The 24,041-nt window shown below is 53.2% G+C and overlaps 1 protein-coding gene across 20 annotated transcripts; it reads right to left on the reverse strand.

Annotated features, from left to right (window-relative positions):
- Positions 1 to 2,518: 2,518 nt before the first annotated feature.
- LOC105491432 (Leucine-rich repeat-containing protein 29) lies at positions 2,519 to 24,027 on the reverse strand. 20 transcript variants are annotated; one of them, XM_071084734.1, is made up of 9 exons: positions 23,798 to 23,941; positions 23,272 to 23,369; positions 22,360 to 22,491; positions 20,795 to 20,896; positions 5,626 to 6,618; positions 3,974 to 4,177; positions 3,692 to 3,835; positions 3,253 to 3,470; positions 2,519 to 3,153 (listed from the first exon to the last, which is right to left on the reverse strand). In XM_071084734.1, exons 4-9 carry the CDS (start codon positions 20,894 to 20,896, stop codon positions 2,985 to 2,987), a joined length of 1,830 nt encoding a protein of 609 aa, XP_070940835.1. In that variant the 5' UTR covers positions 22,360 to 22,491; positions 23,272 to 23,369; positions 23,798 to 23,941; the 3' UTR covers positions 2,519 to 2,984. The 20 variants fall into 20 exon arrangements, with proteins under 20 accessions (XP_070940835.1, XP_070940837.1, XP_070940848.1 ...); XM_071084736.1 differs by lacking the exons at positions 23,272 to 23,369; positions 23,798 to 23,941 and adding an exon at positions 23,948 to 24,027 and having other exon boundaries at positions 22,360 to 22,486; XM_071084747.1 differs by lacking the exons at positions 22,360 to 22,491; positions 23,272 to 23,369; positions 23,798 to 23,941 and adding an exon at positions 23,948 to 24,024 and having other exon boundaries at positions 5,626 to 5,916; positions 6,496 to 6,618.
- Between the last annotated feature and the right edge of the window lie 14 nt (positions 24,028 to 24,041).

Genomic DNA, 24,041 nt, shown 5'->3' on the forward strand with positions numbered 1-24,041 from the left:
ACCTGAGGTTAGGAGTTCAAGACCAGCCTGGGCAATATGGTGAAACCCTGTCTCTACTAAAAATATAAAAATTAACTGGGCATGGTGGCACACACCTGTAATCCCAGCTACTCAGGAGGCTGAGGCAGGAGAATCGCTTGAACCCAGGAGGTGGAGGTTGCACTGAGCTGAGATTGCACCACTGCACTCCAGCCTGGGCGACAGAACAAGACTCCATCTCAAAAAAGAAATTAAAAACCTAACTCAGAACCATGGGTAGGGTGGGGGCCAGAGACAGGCCAGAGCCCCTGGGGGCAGAAGCAGCGAGAAGTATTGGGTCCAGCTGGAGGTTTGGTCACGGGGCAGAGGCTGTGGTCACAGACCCCAAGCCCTTGAGGAAAGAAGAGCCCATCAGTCTGTGGAGTTCACAGGATAGGTTGAAGCCACTGCCCCTCAGACTTCTCCCTGCCATTCACCTCCTCTCTCCCCAGTGCCACCTCCAATTTCTTTTCTTTCTTTCTTTCTTTTTTTTTTTTTTTGAGATAGAGTTTCACTCTTATTGCCCAGGTTGGAGTACAGTGGCGTGATCTCGGCTCACTGCAACTTCCACCTCCCAGGTTTAAGCGATTCTCCTGCCTCATCCTCCCAAGTAGCTGGGATTACAGGCATGCACCACCACACCTGGCTAAATTTTTTGTATTTAGTAGAGACAGGGTTTCACCATGTTAGTCAGGCTGGTCTCTAACTCCTGACCTCAAGTGATCCACCTGCCTCAGCCTCCCAAAGTGCTGGGATTACAGGCATGAGCCACCGCACCTGGCTCCAATACTGTTTGTTTGTTTTTTGTTTTTGTTTTTTTTAGATGAAGTTTTGCTCTTGTTGCCCAGGCTGGAGTGCAATGGCACCATCTCAGCTCCCCGCACCCTCCGCCTCCCGGGTTCAAGCGATTCTCCTGCCTCAGCCTCCTGAGTAGCCGGGATTATAGGCAAGCGCCACCATGCCCGGCTAATTTTATATTTTTAGTAGAGAAGGGGTTTCTCCATGTTGGTCAGGCTGGTCTCGAACTCCCAACCTCAGGTGATATGCCCGCTTCGGCCTCCCAAAATGCTGAGATTACAGGCATGAGCCACCGCACCTGGCCCCAATAACGTTTTTAACTGTTAACCGTCAACCTGGCTGACCTTGAGAACTGATGAAATGGCACTTCCTTTGGAGAGTGTGCTGGAGGGCACTTGCTCCCCCTCCCCCAGCTAAGCTTCAGATCCTTGGGCATCCAGGGCCTACCATGCCCATGCCTAAGGACTTCCCACCACAGTTGGAGCAGTCAGCCATGGAGTTCTAGGTGGAAATGGGGGCAGGGATCCCTGATGCTGTCGGCCTCCCTTCCCAACACTGTGGGCCAGGCCTGAGGAGGGAGTGTGTCTCAGGATTTTCTCCGCCTGCCCCAGGGCCACTTCAGCTGAAGTTGGGAGGGGAGGGGCCCTTTAGGGGCCTCCCTGTAACCGTCAATTACTCCTGCTTAATGTTTCCAGTCCCTTGTGCGTGCCACCATCATAGCAACAGCCTCCCGACTTCCGGCCTCCTGTCTTGCACTTCTAATGCTCTCAATACCAGCTACCCCAACTGCTTTCACCGATATAAATCTTATCATACACACACACACAAACATCCCATATATTTGATGTCACCCTATCCATGTCCATGAGTTAATGGCCACAGTTTCCATGACTGAACCTGAGTTGAGCCAGGTGAGTCACAGACATACCGTGGTTTAGCCCTTTCACCTGAGCACCTGTGGCTTGCAGTGTTCTTGATGCTTGGTCTGAGCTGGCATCCTCCCTGCCTAGACTACCCCCTCAGTGACAGCTGTGGCCTGCCTGTGTGCACCCCCACAGTGCCTTCTACCTGGATCACCCCCTTCCTTTCTTCTGGCCATTTTCACTGCCCTGATTCCTTCCTGGACCCTCCAAGCCCAATTTGTTGCTCCCTGGGCTCTGGTCCCAGGTGCTTGTCTCTCTCTTCACCCGCACCCTGCACGCTGGACTGTCCCTGCTAGCTGGCTTCTCTGCCTCCCCAGCTGGCCCTGGGGCTGGGAAAGCTTTGACCCCTCTGAATCCCCACAAAAAGCACAGTCCCTGCAGGCACCGAGGGAGCCCTGGCTCGCTGCTACAACCAGTGAACACGAATACGGACGAGGTGCGGGGACACACCAAGGGCCAGAGCTGCCATGGAGAAGTCACCAGCACCATTGAAGGGGCTGGACTAGGTGACCTCTAGTGACCCTCTCACCCAGAGATGCTGGCCTCTTTCATTCTTTTCCTCTTATTTCCCCCTCATTGACTCAGGCATCATTCATCGGTAGTTCCTGGAATCTGGCTGAGACAAGCACACAGCTTGTGCCTTTGCCTCAGGACACACCCAAGCCTGCGGGGTCTCCTACTGTGTGGGGAAGATGCTAGGAGTGTCAGGCCAGGGCGGGAGCCCTCAGCTGAAGTTGGGAGGGGAGGGGCCCTTTAGTCAGAATTTTAAGACAAGGAGGTACTATCTGGAATGTTTAATCTTAGGGTTTACAACATAGACCTGGGCTCAGCTGCTCAAGCTCAGTGCACACAGGGTGCTGGGAGAGTCCCACAGGAGTAGGTGGAGCTGGGCCTTAGGTCTGAGAAGAGGGCAGGCAAGAGGCAGGGGCTCTGCTCCTCCCAGCACCAGACCCCGCCTGCTGGGGGCCTGGCCTCCCGCCCAGGGCTTGGCCAGAGAGCAGGAGCCTGTGACGGCAAACAAGCAGCTAGCATTTCCAGGGGCCTGTGGCAGCCACGTGTAGCTGGAAAGAGGCTACTGTCAGGTGGTGTGGCGGGAAGTTCCCTCTGGGCTGCCTGGATTGGCCCCACCCCCAGTCCTAGAGGGTCTGCAGTAGAGGGAGGCAAGAGGCAAGCCAGGTCAAGGCCAGGGTTGGGGACTGGGGGAGTCAAGGAGGCTGTGCTGCAGGGCTGGTTACTGACCCGGCCTCAGAGTGTTAGGGTCAGGTCAGCCCCTCCCACGAAGCGGGACTGGACGCAGGACACCTGGGGCAGCTGGGCTTGGAAGCGTCTGATGGCGGCCATGTTGATGCCAGGGCACATGGCCACATCCAACACCCGGAGCTGCCTGCACGCCTGCCCAATGGCATCCAGTGTCCTGTGGGGAGGCCACTGGATGAGTGTCTGGCCCGGCGTGGGACCCAGCCCAGCCCCTGCACTGTGGCTCCATCTGCCCAGTGTCATCGGACACACTCACTGCTCTGTGAGCTGACTGCAGCTGGACAGGTTGAGGTGCTGCAGCCTCGGCCAGGAGCTGGCTGCCTGGGCCCAGCCCTTGTCACTGACGCGGGTGCAGTGACTCAGCGCCAAGTGCTCCAGGCTAGGACAGCCCCCGGCCACAGCCAACAAGCCCTTGTCTGTAAGTTCTGGCAACAGGCTCAGGGACAGCTGCCTCAGCTGGGGGAACTGGAGCACCTACAAGGATGGGGAGGGTCGGGGAGAAGTAAATGCCACTGGAGCCCACAGCCTTGGCCTTTCCAGATCCTCCCACCCCAGCCAGGGCATGACTAGAGGCAGCAGAAGCCAATGAAAAAGGAACTCCAAGGTCAACTTTTTTCCAAGCAAAAAGTGGGTTGGCCCAGACCCCTGACTTCAGCCCCAAGATCCTCAGCCTACCCGCACCCGCAGCCCCACACCTTGGCTAAACTGGCATCAGTCAGCTTGCTGCAGGCTGTGAGGTCCAACTCCTGCAGGGCCCGAAGCATGAGCAAGGAGGGGCCCTGTGGCTCCGGACAGGGGTCCTTGGTGCCTGAGGCCTGATGCTCCAGCTCTGGGCGTGGCTGTAGGAAGAAGCCCTTGCTTCTCAGGTTCCTCCTGAGTTTGCCCTTAAATGTTCCTACAGAGAGACTTGGAAGGGACAGGAGGGCAGCTGAGCCCAGGGGCCACCCCATCCTCCCAAGACTTCGAGGGTCCCGCACCTGGGTCCCCTGCAGAGGCTCCTCCAGCCCCAGAAGCCCCCAGTCACACAGCTCCCTGCACCAAGCCAGGCGTAGGACTGAGAGGTGGGTGAGGTAGGTGCAGATGGCCTGCAGGGTCCGGTTGGTGAGGGCCACACAGGAGGACAGGTCTAGCACCCTGAGGCTCAGGCCCAGCGCTGGGATCATGGAGAGCACTGAAGCGTCCTAGGAGGGAGGAAGGGAGGAGACAGGATGGAGCAGCAGCTGGTTGCCTATGCCACCTGGCCTGGCAGGGGTAGCTAAGAAGGGTCTGTTCAAGGTTCTCACCCCACAGGCAGGAGGGAGGGAGGGGAGCTACCAGAGGGTCCAAGGAAGGAAGCAACATGGTCCCTGTGCTGGTAGTGAAAGGTGGGAGTGGGCAGGGTGGGCCATGGGGGTTGCTGCAGGAAAAAGGCCTGGACTGTGGCTGGGGCAGGAAGGATGCAAGTGGCAGGGCCTAGGGTGGCCACCCTGCCTATGCTCCCAGCCCCTGCCAAAAGAGTGAATGAGGCCACCTCAGACCACAGCTCACTGGACCAGCCAGTTGACTCTGCTAAGCCAATCGGAGTCGCTCCCTCTAGAATTGGAACCAGAAGTATGAGATGGAGGTAGAGCTGCCAGCTGACAGGGCAGTTAGGGATGGGGAGCAGGAGCTAAGGGCAGAGTAGAGGAGGCTGGTTTGTAGAGAGATGCACAGAGGGGAACAGATTCGTACCAGGTGCTACAATCTGTTGCTTACCACCTGGGCCCACACCTGCAGAGCTTGTCCCTGGGTGGAGGCAGCCCCACAGAGGCCTCCTTTGTGGCCCTGATCCTGGGATGCCCAGCCCTGTGTGTCCTTGATCTCAGTGGCTGCAACAGCCTCTTCACCTCTGGCACACTGCTGGCTCAGCCCGAGATGGCACAGAGGGACAAAAGAACGTGAGGCCTGGAGGCAGCAGCTGAGAGGACACGGGGATGTTGTACCACATATCTGACATGCTTGGTGCCAAAGAGAAGGAGGAGTAAGGCCAGGAAGAGAGACACTTGGAGGGTAACAAGGTGGAGAGATGGTTTTTAGGTTGGGAATGCCCTGGTCAAATGGACAGGCTGAAGAAATAATCCACTAAAGAGGGACAGACTGACACTGCCAAGACAGGGGCGCCACCCAGAGGGACAGCGCTGAGCCCCGCTAAAGGGCCTGGCCTTGGCTACGAAATGACCCTGCTGCTCCTGTCACATCACCCTCACAGGCCCTGCCCCAACACCTTCCTCAGTGCTCCTTCCCTGCCTTCCTTGCCCATCACCCCCTTTCTTCAGCCCTCCCAGCTTCGGAACACTCGTCCTTAGCGCCCCTCCCCAGACCACATGCACTTGGCATGTGAGCTGTTGGCCGCCTTGTGGGCTGGGTCACCTTGGCCACTTGGACCTCCTAGGCCCACAATGGGGGCTTTGGGGAGATGTGCTGGCAGCAGCAGCAGCTGTCTAGGCTCTTGTCCTCCTCCAGATTGGGTCCCAAGTACATTTCTAACTGCCAATCATAGGCATGAACACTGGGGAGTCCCTTCCTGGTGCCACAGGCCCACCACCACCCCGGTTCCCCTCCCGCTGTCCTCAGCCCTGGAGAGGAAGGGAGGGGATGATGGTGAGCTCACCTTCAACGAAGAGCAGTGGGCCAGGCTGAGGCAGGCCAGCTGGGATGGAGCCCCGTGCACAGAGCCCAGGGCCTGGGCCAGTTCCCGCCCTCTCACCAGGCAGCACTCAGCCATGTTGAGGCTCTGCAGCTCCCGCAGGCCACCCAGAGCTGTACATCCTGCGTCTGTCAGCCGCTGCAGCTTCCCCAGGCTCAGGCGCCGCAGGTGCCGCAGGCCCCGGCTCACAGCCAAGAGCGCCCCATCAGTCAGTTCTGAGCAGCCGCTGAGGTCCAGGGAGGTAAGGCCTGGTTGCTGGAAGCACAGGGTAGCCACAGCCTCTGTGGAGAGGTCCCGGCAGCTGTGCAGGCTCAGCTCCTGCAGTTGCAGCCCAGCTACCTGGCCCAGGGCCTGCAGGGCCTCGGGTGGTAAGCCAGTGCCACTCAGGTCCAGGGCACGCAGCCTGCCAGCCCGCTCTTGCACAAATCGCAGCAGGTTGCGGAAGGAGAACTGGGAGGGAGAGGAGTCTTGGGGGCTGATGGAGCCTCGGACTGGGCCTAGCTCGAAGGTGAGGTGGCAGTATGCCAAGGAGAGGCGCTCCAGGCTGGGGGCACAGCTGCTGAGCCGGTTGAAGCTGAGGTCAGCCAGGTCTCGCAGGCCAGCCAGGTTGAGCTCACGGAGGCCGCTCAAGGCCTGCCGGACGCTCTGTGCCATCTCGGGCTGAGCCAGCAGTGTGCCAGAGGTGAAGAGGCTGTTGCAGCCACTGAGATCAAGGACACACAGGGCTGGGCATCCCAGGATCAGGGCCACAAAGGAGGCCTCTGTGGGGCTGCCTCCACCCAGGGACAAGCTCTGCAGGTGTGGGCCCAGATGGTAAGCAACAGACTGTAGCACCTGGTACGAAGCCGGAGAGCCATCCACGTTGGTCAGGCTGATGCAGCAGATGCCCCTGAGGCCCAGGCTCTTGATGGCCGAGAGGGAGGCAGAGGACACTGGGATGTTGTATCGCACATCTGTCTATGGAGCAGCAGCAGGCCTGGGGGTAGCCCTCTGGCTTCAGAGGGTGCTGGGCATTGGGTTTGGTGACAAGTCACTGGCCAGAGGTTGAGGGCAGGTCAAGGAAGGGCCCTTCCACAACGGGGACCCATCGTGGTGTGTGGTATCATGTGTGGTCATGTTGGGCATGGGTAGGAAGTGGGAGCTGAGGTTCAAATGAGATGACCATCAGAGGAAGGCAGGAAGGTTAGTGATGGATAGGACGGGATGCTGAGGGAGGGGCAGGGACAGAGTGGGGAGTTGGCATGCTGAGCACAGGAGGGCTGAGATGGGACCTAGAGGAAACCCAGTGAAGTCCCCAGGGCGTGGGAGGGCAAAGTATGCCAGACCCCAACCTTTGGGACTTTCAGAAGGAGGCCCTGAGATCCATGGACTCAGCCTCCTACTCCAGGGACTTGACATGAGCTAAGCAGCCAGCTTCCCCAACTTTCTAGAGAGCATAGCCCTCTGAAGAGTGGAAGGCGAGAGAAGTGAGGTAGGTGTCACTCACCACAACCCTCTATGGCCCAGGTGACAGAGGTCTGGGGCAGGCAGTGAGGCCTAAGTCCCCTGGTGGCCTGAGAGAGTCTGTCACATGAATGTTTGCAAAATGTATTCTCTGTTTAAGCAAAATGTGAAAACTGTATTCTGTGTTTAAGCAAAAATGTGTGCATGTGCATATATGTGTATGTGTCTGTGTATGTATGTGCATGTGCATGTGTGTGCATAGAGCTGCCTGGTATTGGGCCCTGGATGCTCCAGCGTTCAAGATGTGCTTGTGATCCCTGCAGCATATCTCCGGAGAGGACATCTATCTGTCAAGGTAAGGACACTGAAGCCTCCCATTTCCGTGCATGGGAGCTAACAGAACACACCTCACCCGTGCCAAGGAAGTTGAGCTGGCTGTGCGTAGAGAAACAGGGGAGTGAGAATGGGGAGTGCACAGTTGGAGCCGGGTGGGACCCAAGAGACAAGCCAGGGCTACATGGTGGGAATAAGTTGGCTTGTGCAGGCATTTAGGAGCTCCCAGCTAAGGAGATATCTTCAAATAACTTTTCCTGATATTGCACTGGAGTGAGCCAAAGGGAAATTGGTAAAATTTGTGTGGAACAGATCTTTGGGGAGAGGGAGAGGAGGGCTTGGATTCTAAAATCCTTGCCCCATCTCCCTACTTCTTGCCCATGTTACAGGCAAGTGGTACTCAAAGAGGGCTCTTGTATGAATCAACATGGTCCTGATGCAGAAAAGAAAGCTCCCCTAAACCTGTCTTGTCAGTAACTGCAAAAACAACCTGCTGTTCCCTGCTGGTACCCCACAGACCATCATCAAAAGGGAATCCAAGCCAGGCATGGTGGCTCACACCTGTAATCCCAGCACTTTGGGAGGCTGAGGCGGGTGGATCACTTTAGGTCAGGAGTTTGAGACCAGCCTGGCCAACATGGTGAAACCCCATCTCTTTTTTTTTTTTTTTTTTGAGACGGAGTCTCGCTGTGTCGCCCAGGCTGGAGTGCAGTGGCGTGATCTCGGCTCACTGCAAGCTCCGCCTCCCGGGTTCACGCCATTCTCCCGCCTCAGCCTCCCAAGTAGCTGAGACTACAGGCGCCCGCCACCACGCCCGGCTAGTTTTTTGTATTTTTAGTAGAGACGGGGTTCCACCATGTTAGCCAGGATAGTCTCGATCTCCTGACCTCGTGATCCACCCGCCTCGGCCTCCCAAAGTGCTGGGATTACAGGCTTGAGCCACCGCGCCCGGCCGAAACCCCATCTCTACTAAAAATACAGAAATTAGACTGGGCGCGGTGGCTCACACCTGTAATCCCATTACTCTGGGAGGCCAAAGCAGGCAGATCATGAGGTCAGGAGATCGAGACCATCCTGGCTAACATAGTGAAACCCCATCTCTACTAAAAATGAAAAAAAAAAATAGCCGGGCATGGTGGCAGGCGCCTGTAGTCCCAGCTACTTGGGAGGCTGAGGCAGGAGAATGGCGTGAACCCGGGAGGTGGAGCTTGCAGTGAGCCGAGATTGCACCACTGCACTCCAGCCTGGGCAACAGAGCAAGACTCCATCTCAAAAAAAAAAAAAAAAAAAACAGGAATGCAAAAAGTAGAAGTGACTCACAGGATGTGCTCCTGCAAGATGCTTATCAACAGGATTCTCCTAAGAAACACAGGACGCATTCCCAGGTGTGGAGAGACCAGCCTGGCTTCTGCCAGAGAGAAGTGGCACCCATGGCTGTAATGACAGGAACGAGCAGTGTAAGAGACAGGAACCAGCTCCTGGCCTCTTTCACAGGAACCAGGGGTCAGCCAGGTTCCCCTTCCAGCCCCTACTTCTGGAACATGGTCATTCCAGATGAGAGGGGCACTCACCACAGGTCTCCTCGTGGGCAGTGGATCAGGGATCTCAGGTGAAAGGGAGGCTGGGAAGATCCCACTGTGTGAGGGTGGAGAGGGCAATAAAATATCAGAGAGGAATGGAGGGCATACCTCCAGCCATTCCCAAGCCCTGCAAGCTAGACAACTCCATCGGATGCAGATGAGAGGAAACTAGCCGGGGCAGCTGGGGCAGAGCTGGCTGTGAGGCAGCACCTCCTTCCCCAACTCACACATCACTGAGGAACCCCTGAAAGTCCTGCAGGCCCCAGCTCCGGCGGCACAGCACCTTCAGGGGCTCAGCCTGACTTCTTTCCTTCCCTTCATTCTGGAGCCTGGCTGGCCAGGAAGGGTCTCTTCTCTCCCACTGCCTCCCTATGAACCAGGCGGACAAAAGACCTTGGAAGGCTCTGGCAGTGCCCCCAGGGCCCAAGTCCAGGGCTGGCTCCTGGCAGCAAGGCCACCTGATAAAGAAGCACGGCTTGGTTTAAAGGACTTCTAGCTCTGGGGGTACAGAAGAGGCTTGAGACCATTTCCGGGCCCCACCATTTTTGCTGGTGGGATGGGAGCAGCCTCTAAGCCACCTCAGAGGTGCCTCCTGAGGTCTGCTCCTGAGGTCACCTGCTCCTGAGGTCATGTGGATTTAAAACTGCAGGAGTTGGCCGGGTGTGGTGGCTCACTCCTATAATTCCAGCACTTTGGGAGGCCAAGGCAGGTGGATCACAAGGTCAGGAGTTCGAGCCCAGCCTGGCCAACATGGCAAAACCCTATCTCTACTAAATATACAAAAATTAGCTGGGTGTGGTGGCAGGAGCTTATAATCCCAGCTACTCGGGAGGCTGAGGCAGAAGAATTGCTTGAACCCAGGAGGCGGAGGTTGCAGTGAGCTGAGATCGTGCCACTGCACTCCAGCCTGGGCAACAGAGCAAGACTCCAGCTTAAATAAATAAATAAATAACCTGCCGGAGCCCAGGAACATCCTTTCAGGGATATTTCTCTGTGTGAGGGCACAGCAGCAGGCTGAAGCAGGCCTTCTGGGTTCTGGACTTTGGCCCTGGTATAGGACACCCCCTTCCTGGGCCCTGGGAAGATGCTTCTAGACCCACCCAAAGAGGACTGCATGGCCACATGCTCTAGCTCTAGCTGCCCCATCTACAGAGGGAGCACCTTGCCCCCTGGTGTCCTCCCTTCCTGATGCTGGCCTCTTAAGAGTAATCGCTGGCTGGGCATGGTGGCTCATGCCTGTAATCCCTGGACTTTGCCCCAAGGCGGGCAGATCACTTGAGGTCAGGAGTTCAAGACCACCCTGGCCAACATGGTGAAACCCCATCTCTACTAAAAATACAAAAAAGCCGGGCATGGTGGCAGATACCTGTAATCCCAGCTACTCTGGGGGCTGAGGCAGGAGAATCTCTTGAACCTAAGAGGCGGAGGTTGCACTGAGCCGAGATCCTGCCACTGCACTCCAGCCTGGGTGACAGTGCGAGACTCCATCTCAAAAACAAAAAACAAAAAACAAAAAAAAAGAAAAAAAAAAGAGTAATCGCAAAATCATTTGGGAAATGCTCTGAATCTGCTACAAGTAATGTATGTGCCTTTTTTTTTTTTTTTTTGAGACGGAGTCTCGCTCTGTAGCCCAGGCTGGAGTGCAGTGGCCGGATCTCAGCTCACTGCAAGCTCCGCCTCCCGGGTTCATGCCATTCTCCGGCCTCAGCCTGAGAATGTAGCTGGGACTACAGGCGCTGCCACCTCACCCGGCTATTTTTTATATTTCTTAGTAGAGACGGGGTTTCACCGTGTTAGCCAGGATGGTCTCGATCTCCTGACCTCGTGATCCGCCCATCTCGGCCTCCCAAAGTGCTGGGATTACAGGCTTGAGCCACCGCGCCCGGCCCCTTTTTTTTTTTTTGAGACGGAGTCTAGGTCTGTCGCCCAGGCTGGAGTGCTGTGGCCGGATCTCAGCTCACTGCAAGCTCCGCCTCCCAGGTTTACGCCATTCTCCTGCCTCAGCCTCCCGAGTAGCTGGGACTACAGGCGCCCGCCACCTCGCCCGGCTAGTTTTTTGTATTTTTAGTAGAGACGGGGTTTCACCGCGTTAGCCAGGATGGTCTCGATCTCCTGACCTCGTGATCCGCCCATCTCGGCCTCCCAAAGTGCTGAGATTACAGGCTTGAGCCACCGCACCCGGCCTGATGTATGTACCTTGTCTGTGGGAGACCAGGGTTTTGTTTTACCTAGTGAAGCCCTGAACTGAGACTGCAGGCCTGTGTACAGACTTGGAAAGCCATGTGACAGAGAAAATGGCCCTTCATCCTGCCTAGTACAGGACTCCAAAGCTACCATGCCTGTTCTCCAGGAGGCCGTTGGGAAATGTATGCCCTGGCACCCAGGGCATTGGTCTTTAGAGAGGAGTCAGACTGGTGGGTCATACAGAGGCTGCTCCAGGACTTCATCAATCCCTCCAGAAGGGGAGGGCGCAAAGAGCTCTCTTCAGCTATTGCTTCATGGGGACCAACCAGCAGCAGGTAGCCAGGGCTCCCCACAGGAACGGACAGGGCTGGTGTAAATGGAGGGTGCTGCCTTTGCCGGCATCCTTATTTGAGAAAATTGGGATTAAGGGAACAGCTGGGACTGGTCAGGGACAGTAAGTCCCCAAGACCAGTGTCCTACCCTAGCTGGGCCTGTGTCTTCCATAGCACCTAACTGGCACCTAACTGGTACTGTCTCAGTATCCACCTGCCCATGCCTGAGCCCTGGGAGATGGTTCCTGCCTGCAGGGTCCCGCAGGTGCTCTCGGGCACATGGTAGGGGTGATGCCAGGTACCTGTGGCCTGGCCTCCCAGTGCTCCCAGCCTAGGTGGGGCTGAGTTTTGCAGAGGCACTAAAGGGTCTTTGTCAACATTCCTTTTCTCTTTTTCTTGTTTTTGGTTATCCCAAGGCTCTGTCATCTGTCTCTGTCCGCATTCTATCTGGAGAGCATAGTTGGCTGGAGCAGCTCCCGCTCTAAAACACTGACTCTGGCTTCCATCTCCTTCCTCCAGCCCTCACCCCTACTCCAATCCTATCTGCGCCTCAGGGCCTGGCTGCCCCCCTTGGGCTCCTCTGACTGCCCCATCTTTGCTGGGCTCCATGAGGCTTTGCCTGTGATGACATCTCCTTGGGGTCCTTGTTGCCCTGCCTCAGTCATGCTGCTGTACCCATTCTCCTGGCCTGGCCAGGACTGGTGAGACCAGCTGCCTCCTCTGAGTCTGTACCAGGGATACAGAACTCCGCCCAGGAAGTCATGGCCTCCTTGCTCACTTCCCACCCCAGACAAGTTTTCTCTCCAAGCCCCTCCCACTCCAGCTCCTGGCCCTACTGATACACCCTCCCTCACCCAGGATTCTCAGAGATGGCCATCAAGTGGGAAGTCCCTCCCTTTCCCCTGTTCATGTCCACCAGCTGCCTCCAGGCAGGGCCCATCTGAACTTTCCTCCTTCTCCTGCTCTTTTGCTTCCAGAAGACCTCTTCTGGCCTCCTTTACCCACTGCACCTTCTCCTCTGAGAACCCTGCTGTTTCTTCCTTTCCACTGCTCCTTCTTCAGAGGCCACAAACACCCCAGAGTCTTAAACTGCAAATAAAAGCCTCCTTTCATCCTGCACCCCCTCCTCTTGTCTCTCCTCTCTCCCCTCCCTCTACAGCCACACTTCTTGGAAGCACACAGGCACAGGCATGCCTGCTGTCCGGCCACTTGTTGCCCTTCGCCTCACCTGCTCACTCCTCCACCTTGGTCCCCACAGGATCATGCATTCCTTTTTTTTTTTTTTTTTTTTTTTTTTGAGACAGAGTCTCACTCTGTCGCCCGGGCTGGAGTACAGTGGCCGGATCTCAGCTCACTGCAAGCTCCGCCTCCCGGGTTTACGTCATTCTCCTGCCTCAGCCTCCTGAGTAGCTGGGACTACAGGCGCCCGCCACCTCGCCCGGCTAGTTTTTTGTATTTTTTTAGTAGAGACGGGGTTTCACTGTGTTAGCCAGGATGGTCTCGATCTCCTGGCCTCGTGATCCGCCCGTCTCGGCCTCCCAAAGTGCTGAGATTACAGGCTTGAGCCACCGCGCCCGGCCAGGATCATGCATTCCTGGCAATGGCTCCCTTCCAGCAAGGTCACCAACATGTGGGGGCTTCACCTCAGACCTCCCACCAGGGATCTCTCTGCCATGTCTCCTGCTCTGCATGGCCAGCAACCACTCCCCTTGATGCCATCTCCCACTGGGGTTCTGCAACTCTGCCCTCCTGGCTTTCCTGCTACCTTCTAGACTGCTCCTCTTCAGGCTCTTTTGGGGTCAGCAAAGAACAGAGATCCAGTCCACAGATGAGTGGGTTCCCCGTGGTTTGTTCCACCCAACAACACACATACATGTGTGCACGCGCACATATGCACACGATCTTTGCGACCCTCCAAGTGTACCCTGGCCAACTGCATTTTGCCCCATGGGGCCATCATTCCAACTACTGTCTTTCCGATCCACATCATTTTCCTGAACACCAGACCCTGGGAGCCAAGTGCCTGATTGACCTCTCTCCAGAGGGAGATGCGGCACGCCCAAATCTGAATTCATGACCCCATCCTCCAACTCTGCTCCTTCTAAACTCTCCCCACCCTCTATTCAGTCACCCAAGTGGGAAATTTGAGAGTGATTCTAGAATCCTCCCTCACTCCCCACATCCACAATAACCCAAGTCCCTTCTACTCTGTTTTCCTAATATGGTGCAATCAATCTGTCCCTCTGCTCCAATCTCACTGCTTCTGCCCAGTTGAGGTCCCCTTACTCTAAGCTCAGATGATGCCAGCTTCCTCCTTATCAGGTCCTGGCCTCCAGTTTCTCTGGCTCCAATCCACCCTGGGTTTTGTCACCAGGTGACCCTTCCAAAAGGCGATTCTGCCTGTGCTTTCCAGACCCTCTGCCAGTTCCGCATGCCTCCGGGACACAGGCTAAGCTTCCTAAGCAAGCATTCAAGCCCTTCTAGGACCCAGGGCTTCAGTCAAGCTCTTCCCAAGCCCGTTCCCTTTCCTCCTAGTCCTGGTTCTGAGGCTGCCACTTCTGACCACTGTCCTGTACCGCATGCCTCTGCTCAGCTGATTTTTCTGTTCTAGGGGGTCTCACCCCTCACCTTCTCCTATTGGTCTATTTGGCGAATGTTTATTACTCTCTCGAGTCTCAGGCCAAACACCTCCTTCTCCATGGAGTCTTTTCTGATCTTTTCTCTGCACCCATGATGTACCTCACACAGACGTCAAATGCAGCACCCCAGCCTCTTTTGACTCATCTGTGCTCACTACACACTCCCCAGCCCTGTGCCTTCCTCAGTTTTGCCTTGCCAGTGCCCAGCACAGTGCCTGGCACAGCAGAAACACTTGAGAAAGGCTGCCCACACACTCTCCATGTGTCTCTGGTAATTTTCCATCTTCCTCCTGTCCTGTGACTGCGCCAGTCCTCTCTGCCAAAGCCCTGACCTCTATGTCTCTTTTCACTCTCCTCCTGAGACAACCTGGTCTCCAAATCCACTGAGCAAAGGGGCTGCTGAGGAAGGAGCCGCCTCTGAGGAACTTCTCTGCAAATAGCTCCATGTTTCCACTCCCACCTCTCTGCTTCCTCAGGAAGAGGTGACATCCTTTTTTTCACCAAACTGATGCTGAAAAAACAAAAAAAGAAACACACACACACACACACACACATAAAAAAAAAAAAAAAAAAAACGGAAGAGGTGATATCCTCTCCATCCTATCCCAGACAAGCTTGGTATATGGAAGCCTGTCCCTGCCACCATCTTCCACACCTGACCTCTCTCCTCCCCCAAACTTCAAACTTCACCCCTCCTCTAGTGACTCCCTGAAGCATTTATTTATTTATGTATTTAATTTATTTATTTACTTTTTTTTTGAGACAGAGTCTCGCTCTGTCACCCAGGCTGGAGTGCAGTGGCACGATCTCAGGTCACTGCAACCTCCTCCTTCCAGGTTCAAGCAATTCTCTGCCTCAGCCTCTTGAGTAGCTGGGATTACAGGTGCCCGCCACCACGCCCGGCTAACTTTTTTGTATTTTTAGTAGAGACGGGGTTTCACTATCTTGGCCAGGATGGTCTTGAACTCCTGACCTTGTGATCCACCCGCCTTGGCCTCCCAAAGTGCTGGGATTATAGGCGTGAGTCACCGCGCCCGGCCTCTTTTTTTTCGAGACGGAGTCTCGCCCAGGCTGGCTGGAGTGCAGTGGCACGATCTCGGCTGACTGCAAGCTCCACTTCCTGGGTTCATGCCATTCTCTTGCCTCAGCCTACCGAGTAGCTGGGACTACAGGTGAACGCCACCACACCCAGCTAATTTTTTGCACTTTTTTTTTTTTTTTTTTTAAGTAGAGCTAGGGTTTCACTGTGTTAGCCAGGATGTTTTTGTTTTGATTTGTTTTGTTTTGTTTGTTTTTTGAGATGGAGTCTTGCTGTGTTGCCCAGGCTGGAGTGCAGTGACACAATCTCAGTTCACTGCAACCCCCGCCTCCCAGGTTCAAGCGATTCTCCTGCCTCAGCCTCCCAAAGAGCTGTGATTACAGGCATGCGCCACCATGCCCAGCTAATTTATATATTTTTAGTAGAGATGGGGTTTCACCATGTTGGCCAGGGTGGCCTCAAACTCCTGACCTCAAGTGATCTACCCGCCTTGGCCTCCCAAAATGCTGGGATTACAGGTTTGTGCCACTGCACCGGACCACCCTGAAGCTTTATTTATTTATTCATTTATTTATAGACAGGGTCTTGCTCTGTCACCCAGGTTAGAATGCGGTGGTGTGATCTCTGCTCACTGAAACCTCTGCTTCCCAGGTTCAAGAGATTCTCATGCCTCAGTCTCCCGAGTAGCTGGGATTACAGGTACGCACCACTGCGCCTGGCTAATTTTTGTATTTTTAGTAGAGACGGGGTTTCAACTTGTTGGCCAGACTGGTCTTGAACTCCTGGCCTCAAGTGATCCACCAGCCTCAGCCTCCCAAAGTACTGGGATTACAGGTGTGAGCCACTGCGCCCAGTCTCCCTGATAAATCCAAACACATTTCAGATTTCTCCAGAAGAGAATCCTTTTGTCAAATCCATCTAAACTTCTCATTTCTGCCCTATTTCTTTTTCTCTCTCTCTCTTTTTTTTTTTTTTTTTGTTTTTTTTGAGAAGGAGTCTCTTTCTGTCACCTAGGCTGGAGTGAAGTGGAGCAATCTCGGCTCACCGCAACCTCCACCCCTGGGTTCAAGTGATTCTCCTGCCTCAGCCTCCAGAGTAGTTGGGATTATAGGCACCCACCACCATGCCTGGCTAATTTTTGTATTTTTAGTAGAGGGGGTTTTGCCATGTTGTCCAGGCTTGTCTCAAACTCCTGACCTCAGGTGATGCACTCGTCTTGGCCTCCTAAAGTTCTAAGATTACAGGTGTGAGCCACTGTGCCTGGCCTGCACTATTTATTTCCTTCTTTCCATGGAGAAATTTCTTGCCAACGAGGTCACGCTCTACACTTCCTACTTCTCTCATTCACTCCTCAATCCACCTGGCTTTTTCTTCAGATGCCAAATATCGCTGAAGCCATTGGTGGCCTCCTTGGATAACAAATCTCATGGACACTATTTGTTCTTCATTTTGCTGGGCTTTTTGTGGTATCTGACGTTGTTAATCATCCATTCAATCCTTTATTTATGTATTTATTTTTTTGAGACTGAATCTCGCTCTGTCGCCCAGGCTGGAGTACAGTGGCTAGATCTTGAATCACTGCAACCTCCGCCTCCCTGTTTCAAGAGATTCTCCTGCCTCAGCCTCCTGAGGAGTTGGGACTACAGGCATGAGCCATCACATCTGGCCTCATTCAATCCTTTAAATGCTCTCCTGCCTTTGATGTCTGTGCCCTCCTCTCTCTGGGATCTCCTCATTCCCCTCTTTGGGTGTCTCCTCCTTTCTGTGCCCTTGAACTTGTGTCCTCCCCTGGGGCTTCTCTGTGGCCTGCACTTCTGTGGCTCTGCATGTTCTCTCTGGGGGAAGTTACTCAGATCTGTGGCTTCAACTGCCACCCATTCTTTAATGACACCCAAATCTATATTTATTACCCAGACATTTCTCTTGAATTCCTCACTCAGAAATGCAACTACCAAGTGGATCTCAACATCTAGATCCTCACACTTCAAACTTTTAACATGTCCAAAATCAAATTCCTTTGGACAATGAGATCAATGACACTGTATAAACAGAATCTACTTATATACCCATATTTAATATGGGATAGAGGATTCCAACCAGAGAAGGAGAAGATTAGATGTAAATGGTGTTTGGGCTCTTTGAAAATTAATCAGTTTAGCTTCTTACCTCATAACATAAATCTAAATAAATTTTACTAATAAAAACATTAACACAAAAATTCAAACCAGAAAGCAGAAGAGACAGTTTTGCTGTAAACCTAAAACCGCTCTAAGTAAGAGTCTATTTAAGAAAAACAGAAGAACAGTATAACAGGACAAGGAATCATTAAGTTTAGAAAACAATGGAAGAAGTAAAAAAGAAAAGGATGTTCAGAATCAACAACAGAGAAATTTAACTTCTGGGCCAGGCATGGTGGCTCATGCCTGTAATCCCAGCACTGTGGGAAGCTAAGGTGGGCAGATCTCTTGAGACCAGGAGTCTGAGATGAGCCTGGGCAACATGGTGAAATCTCGTCTCTGCTAAGAATGTAAAAATTAGCCGGGCATGGTGACATGCATCTGTAGTCCTAGCTACTCAGGAGGCTGAGGTGGAAGGATCACCTGAGCCTGGTGAGGTCGAGGCTGCAGTGAGCTGTGACTGCGCGCTGCACTCTAGCCTTGGCAATAGAGCAAGACCCTTTCTCAAAAACAAAGAAATGAAATTTTTAAAAAATTTAATTAAAAATTAAATTAAATTTTAAAAAAGAGGCCAGGTGCAGTGGCTCACACCTGAAATCCCAGCATGTTGGGAGGCCAAGATGGGCGGATCATGAGGTCAAGAGATCCAGACCATCCTGGCCAACATGGTGAAACTCCATCTGTACTAAAAATATAAAAATTAGCTGGGGCCGGGCGCGGTGGCTCACGCCTGTAATCCCAGCACTTTGGGAGGCCGAGGCGGGCGGATCACAAGGTCAGGAGATCGAGACCATGGTGAAACCCCGTCTCTACTAAAAATAGAAAAAATTAGCCGGGCGCGGTGGCGGGCGCCTGTAGTCCCAGCTACTCGGGAGGCTGAGGCAGGAGAATCGCCTGAACCCAGAAGGCGGAGGTTGCAGTGAGCCGAGATCACGCCACTGTACTCCATCCTGGCAACGGAGCGAGACTCCATCTCAAAGAATAAATAAATACAAATAAAAAAAGAAGCCAGGCACAGTGGCTCACGCCTGTAATCCCAGCACTTTGGGAGGCCAAGGGGGTGCAGATCACTTGAGGTCTGGAGTTCGAGACCAGCCTTGCCAACATGGCGACACCCCATCTCTACTAAAATACAAAAATTAGCTGGGTGTGGTGGCACACACCTGTAATCCCAGCTACTTGAAAGGCTAAGGCATGAGAATTGCTTGAACCTGGGAAGCAAAGGTTTCAGCGAGCTGAGATGGTGCCACTGTACTCCAGCCTGGGCGACAGAGTGAGACTCTTGTCTCGAAAAAAAAAAAGTATATATATATATATGTATATACATACACACACACACACACTAAAAATATATATATATATTAAATACCAAAAAATTTAATTTCTGTATCTCATAAATAAAAGCACATATCTACAAATCAAATTAAAAGGCAAACATACTAAGAATATATTTCAGGCCAGGCATGGTGGCTCATGCCTGTAATCCCAGCACTTTAGGAGGCCAAGGCGGGCAGATCATTTGAAGTCAGGAGTTTGAGACCAGCCTAGCCAACATGGTGAAACCCCGTCTCTACTAAAAATACAAAAATTAGCCAGGCATGGTGGCGAGCACCTGTAATCCCAGCTACTTGGGAGGCTGAGGCAGGAGAATTGCTGAGGCGGAGGTTGCAGTGAGCTGAGATTGCACCACTGCACCCCAGCCTGGGTGACAGAGCAAGACTCCATCTCAAAAAAAAAAATTAGCTGGGCATGGTGGCAGGTGTCTGTAATCCCAGTTACTTGGGAGGCTGAGGCAGGAGAACTGCTTGAACCCAGGAGGCAGAGCCTTCAGTGAGCCAAGATAGTGCCACTGCACTCCAGCCTGGGCAACAGAGCGAGATCTATCTCCAAAAAAAAAAAAAAAAAAAAGAAAGAAAAGAAAAAAGAAAAAGTCCATACAAATGGAACAGAAAAATACTAAGACCTTAATAGTTAAATGGATACAGAACATGAATAAACAAAAGGGGGAAATACGAAGGGTGAGCTAATGAGAAAAACAGTGCAACCTCACTAATAAACAAATCAAAATTAAGGCCGGGCGCGGTGGCTCACGCCTGTAATCCCAGCACTTTGGGAGGCCGAGGCGGGCGGATCACAAGGTCCGGAGATCGAGACCATGGTGAAACCCCGTCTCTACTAAAAATACAAAAAATTAGCCGGGCGCGGTTGTGGGCGCCTGTAGTCCCAGCTACTCGGGAGGCTGAGGCAGGAGAATGGCGTGAACCCGGGAGGCGGAGCTTGCAGTGAGCCGAGATCGCACCACTGCACTCCAGCCTGGGCGACAGAGCGAGACTCCCGTCTCAAAAAAAAAAAAAAAAAATCAAAATTAAAACAATGAGCCATCACTGCCTGCCTTTTAAACTAGCCCAGATGTCTGCATTCACCTCCTGGCTGGCCTCCTCCCTATGCTGTCTCACTCTCCCAGTCCATTCTGCACTGCAAAGTTCTAATACAAATCACGCTGTGTCACTTGCCTGCCTAACGGGCTCCTTGATGGTCACCAGAAGAAAGCCAAACTCTGCTGCCTGGCACATCTGCCAGCTTGCAGCCTGACCCCATTCTAGCCTCGTCTCCTGCCATGTCTCACTCAGTTCCAGCCACACGGAATTTGTGCGATTGTTTCCAGAACTATTCCACACCATGGTGCCTTCACTTGTGCTATTATTGATCACAGAGCTCAACCTTTCTTCTCACCCTGTTCCTTCAGAAAGCCTTCCCTGATGCTGCCAGTCTCCTCTGGATGTCCTTCTTCATGTTCCATCAAACCCTTTTTTTCTGAGGCAGAGTCTCACTCTCTTGCCCAGGCTAGGGTACAGTGGCACGAACTCGGCTCACTGCAATCTCTGCCTCCCGGGTTCAAGCGATTCTCCTGCCTCAGCCTCCTGAGTAGCTGGAACTACAGGCACACGCCATGCCACCACGCCCAGCTAATTTTTGTAATTTTAGTAGAGACGGCGTTTCACCATATTGGTCAGGCTGGTCTCAAACTCCTGACCTCAGGTGATCCATGTGCCTTGGCCTCCCAAAGTGCTGGGATTATAGGCGTGAGCCACTGTGCCCGGCTGTCCCCTTCAAACTGTTTCTTCCCAGTGTCATAGCACTGAGCACACAATAGCATGATCATTCATATTACTTGTCTTTCTCCTTCACTGGAATGTGAGCTCCTTAGGGAACTGTGTCTTATTCGTCTGTGTAGCCCTAGCACTGTACCAAGAGCCAAGTACGTATGAATGTATGTATACATGTGCATATATGAGCATATATGGATGGATGGATGGATGGATGGATGGAGACATATGAGCAGGGCCACAAGTAAGCTGAAGTGAGAAACACCCGAGGGTGGGACGGGGGAGGGTGGGTGCCTTACCTCCCGAAGGGCATTCTGGGCAGCACGGTACCAAGCCCAACTCACGAGGGAGGCCTCTTTCTGATCTGACAGAGGCAGGAAGCTCAGAATATATGTGAGCATCTGAGGGGAAAAGACAGGGCATTGGGGACTGTCAGAGCTGGGAGGTCTTTGGAACCGACTCCAGCTGATAGCACCATGGGTCTGAGGGCACCAGAGCACTGGCTTCTATTTTATCTTGGACGTGAAGTTTCACAAAGCATTCACTTCCCCGCTCCAGGCTTCAGGTATCTTTCCTGTGAACAAACCTTTCCTGAGCTGGGTGAAGGCTTTCACTGACTGATAACAATCAAACTTCCCACCTAGCTGAGTAGAAAAAGCCTGGGCACTGAGGCCAGATAAACCTAGTTCAACTCTCTACTCTGCCAACTGACCTCTAGAACTTTGTTTTCCTTATCTGCGAAATGGCAATTGTAGTGAGGTTTAAATGGGTTATTGTGAGAATTGAAGAACACAGTCAAGTGTCTTGCATAGGACTGAGAGCACAGCAGGCCAGGTGTGCTCACTCTAGTCCTCAGGAAGTCATGCTTGGTCCTCCTGCCCTCATGGCTCAGGCTCTGGGACCCTGCTCTTTTTCCATCTTCTCCACTGCCACCATGCCCTCTCCACTGGTTGTTAAGATGCGATCCCAGCAAGACCTAGATTGGGAGGCTCAGGCCTTTCCCCCACCTAGGGGGTGGTGAGGTTCAAGGTCCTAAATGGGACTGGGGAAGGGGTTGCCAGTGAGGTCTAGAATGATTTGATATTAAATATTTTTTTCTTCTGGAATCTTCCTCCCTGCATCCCAATTGCCTCGTTTTTGGATTCTTCTGTGGCTCCCAGGGCTCAGACCTGGGTCTTTTGGTTTTCTGTTTACCAACACAGGAATAACCAACAATTCAATATTCCCATATTGTCCTATTATCCAAGTGCTAGTCCATATTGCCAATTGTCCATGCAAATGTTTAGCCATCACTTTAATCTCAACCAAAACTCATATTCTACCCTCCGCCCCAAACAGCCCCTCCTCCCAAATTCCCCTTTCAATGCCAACAGTGCATCTACCTGATAACACTTTCTACTATTCAAACCCCTCTGTCCCTTGCTCCTAGATACAGGTGTAATGCACAGGCTTTAGGCCAGGCTAACCTAGACTCATTCAAATTCCAGCTCCACTACTTCCTGTCATGCTGCTGTGTGACCTTAAACAAGGTATTTGACCTGTCTGGGTTTGTTTCTATATCTATAAAATAGGGATACTTTTTAAAAATCTAGATCATAGCCTCATGGGGATTAAATTTTACATATATATAGTGTGTGTGTGACAACTAGATGTTCCATAAATGGTTGCTGGATTGCTGTTACTAAAATTTCTACTTTTGCAACTTTCCCACCTCAGTAGCTCAGATTTCTACCACCTCAAACCTTGATTCCTTCCACAATGTCCCACCTGAACTCTTTACCTCCAAGTTCATCCTTGCTAATACATTATGCACACTGTCACAAGGTTAATTTTTCCTATAAAACAGTTTTCAGTGTCAGCTCACCCCTGCTGTAAAACTTCAGGGTTCACCAGTACTCTCAGGACAGTCTTCACTCCTGGATCAGCACTGCCAGGTCTCTGTGGCTGATTGGACTCGCTGGTCCCCAAACTTCCCCAATCCAGTCTCCCTACTGCCCTACAAACATAGCATGTCTATTTCCTTTTGCCTATGCGGGCCTTTTCCCTGGGATCCCCTTCCTGAAGCTTGACTTCACCAACCCATTGTGATCTCTCCTTCCCTTCTCAGATGCCAAGCACGCAGGCACAGTGCTCAGCCAGTGCTTACTGGATTAAATTAAGGTTGGGCAGTCCAGTCCTCTACCTCTATTTTCACCAAGAGTATGCTCAGGGAAGGGGTCAGGGAAATAAAAGTAGTCATTACTGAGAGGACAATGACTGGGAGAATAGAATTCTGAGCCAGGGAGGCTAGGCATAGGGAAGACAGTATTGATGGGGACTGGGACTGACCATGTCCCAATCCCTCCAGGGAGGCAGGGAAGCCTGTTTGAGCTGAGTTAAGACAGTGGCCATCTTGTCTTCTGGGGCTAAGCAGCCAGCCCAAGAGCAAAGGGAGAGGGGAACAAACCTGTCATCCCTTGGGGTGAGTGGGGGAGGGACACAATTCATTGACCTAAGAAGAGGGTGGCCTTTCTAGAGGGATGAGAGGAGGCAGTGATGAGGATGGAGTGGCCATCCCATGAGTCCCATCTCAAGGGGGCTACTGGAGATAATGACTGGTCACTCATGGGGTCTATGGGGATGGAAATAGCCCCTAAAGCTAAGGGGGAAAGGAATAGCACTGCAAGCTAAAGGGGGTGGGAACAGGCCTATTTTTGCTAAGGATAGGGAGCATCATTCCAGGACCGGTGGGAAAGGGTGGCCCGTTTCCCATGGGCAGAGAGAGGGGGCTGCCAACCTTCAGGACAAAAGAGATGGAGAAGCCATTCCAACAGGCCACTGAAGACAAAACCTGTTATCTCCTCGGCAGATGGGGCAGAGTGGTCTTGCCCCTGGCTAAGGGGAAGGAGCAAACATCCCATGGAGTGAAAGAGGTAAAGGCGGCCATCACTAGGGGCCTAGGAATGGGGAACAGGCCTATCCTTGATAAAGGAATTCAGAGATCATTGCAGTTGATAGGTAGGGAGCAGTCTGTTTCCCACTGCCAGGGAGAGGGGGCGGCCGTCTCTGTCGGGGCGTAGGAAATGGAGAGATCATCCCAAGGGACCAATGGGGATAAGATCAGTTACCCTTCGGGACGATGAGATGGAGCGGACATCTTCCAGAACTAAGCGGGGAGGAGACAGCCACCTCAAGGGAAGGGGATGGGTAGAGGGCCTGTTCTTGCTGAGGTGACAGGGCAGCTATCTCCTGGGGCCGATAGGGGAGGGGAGGACGGTCCCTCAAGCTAAAGGGACAGAGTGGCCCAAAGGAGTAGCCGTTACCCAGAGCTAGAAGGTCGCGGGATCGGGAGGCCAGGTCGTTTCCGCCAGGCTGGAGGGGCCGGGCTAGCTATCTGACAGCCCCTCCCCAAAGCTCGGGACCCCGAGGGCGGGGCCTGTCCGGAGCTAGGCCTGAGGGCGGCTTCCTCTCACCTCCAGGGGCAGCGACTCCGCCATCGCATCCCTGCCGCCTCCGCCCCCCCCCCGCGCAAGGCTTTCTGGGAAGTGTAGTCTCGCCCCTTTGGGG

This window comes from Macaca nemestrina, chromosome 18, assembly GCF_043159975.1.
Source record: "Macaca nemestrina isolate mMacNem1 chromosome 18, mMacNem.hap1, whole genome shotgun sequence".
NCBI classification, from domain to species: domain Eukaryota; kingdom Metazoa; phylum Chordata; class Mammalia; order Primates; family Cercopithecidae; genus Macaca; species Macaca nemestrina.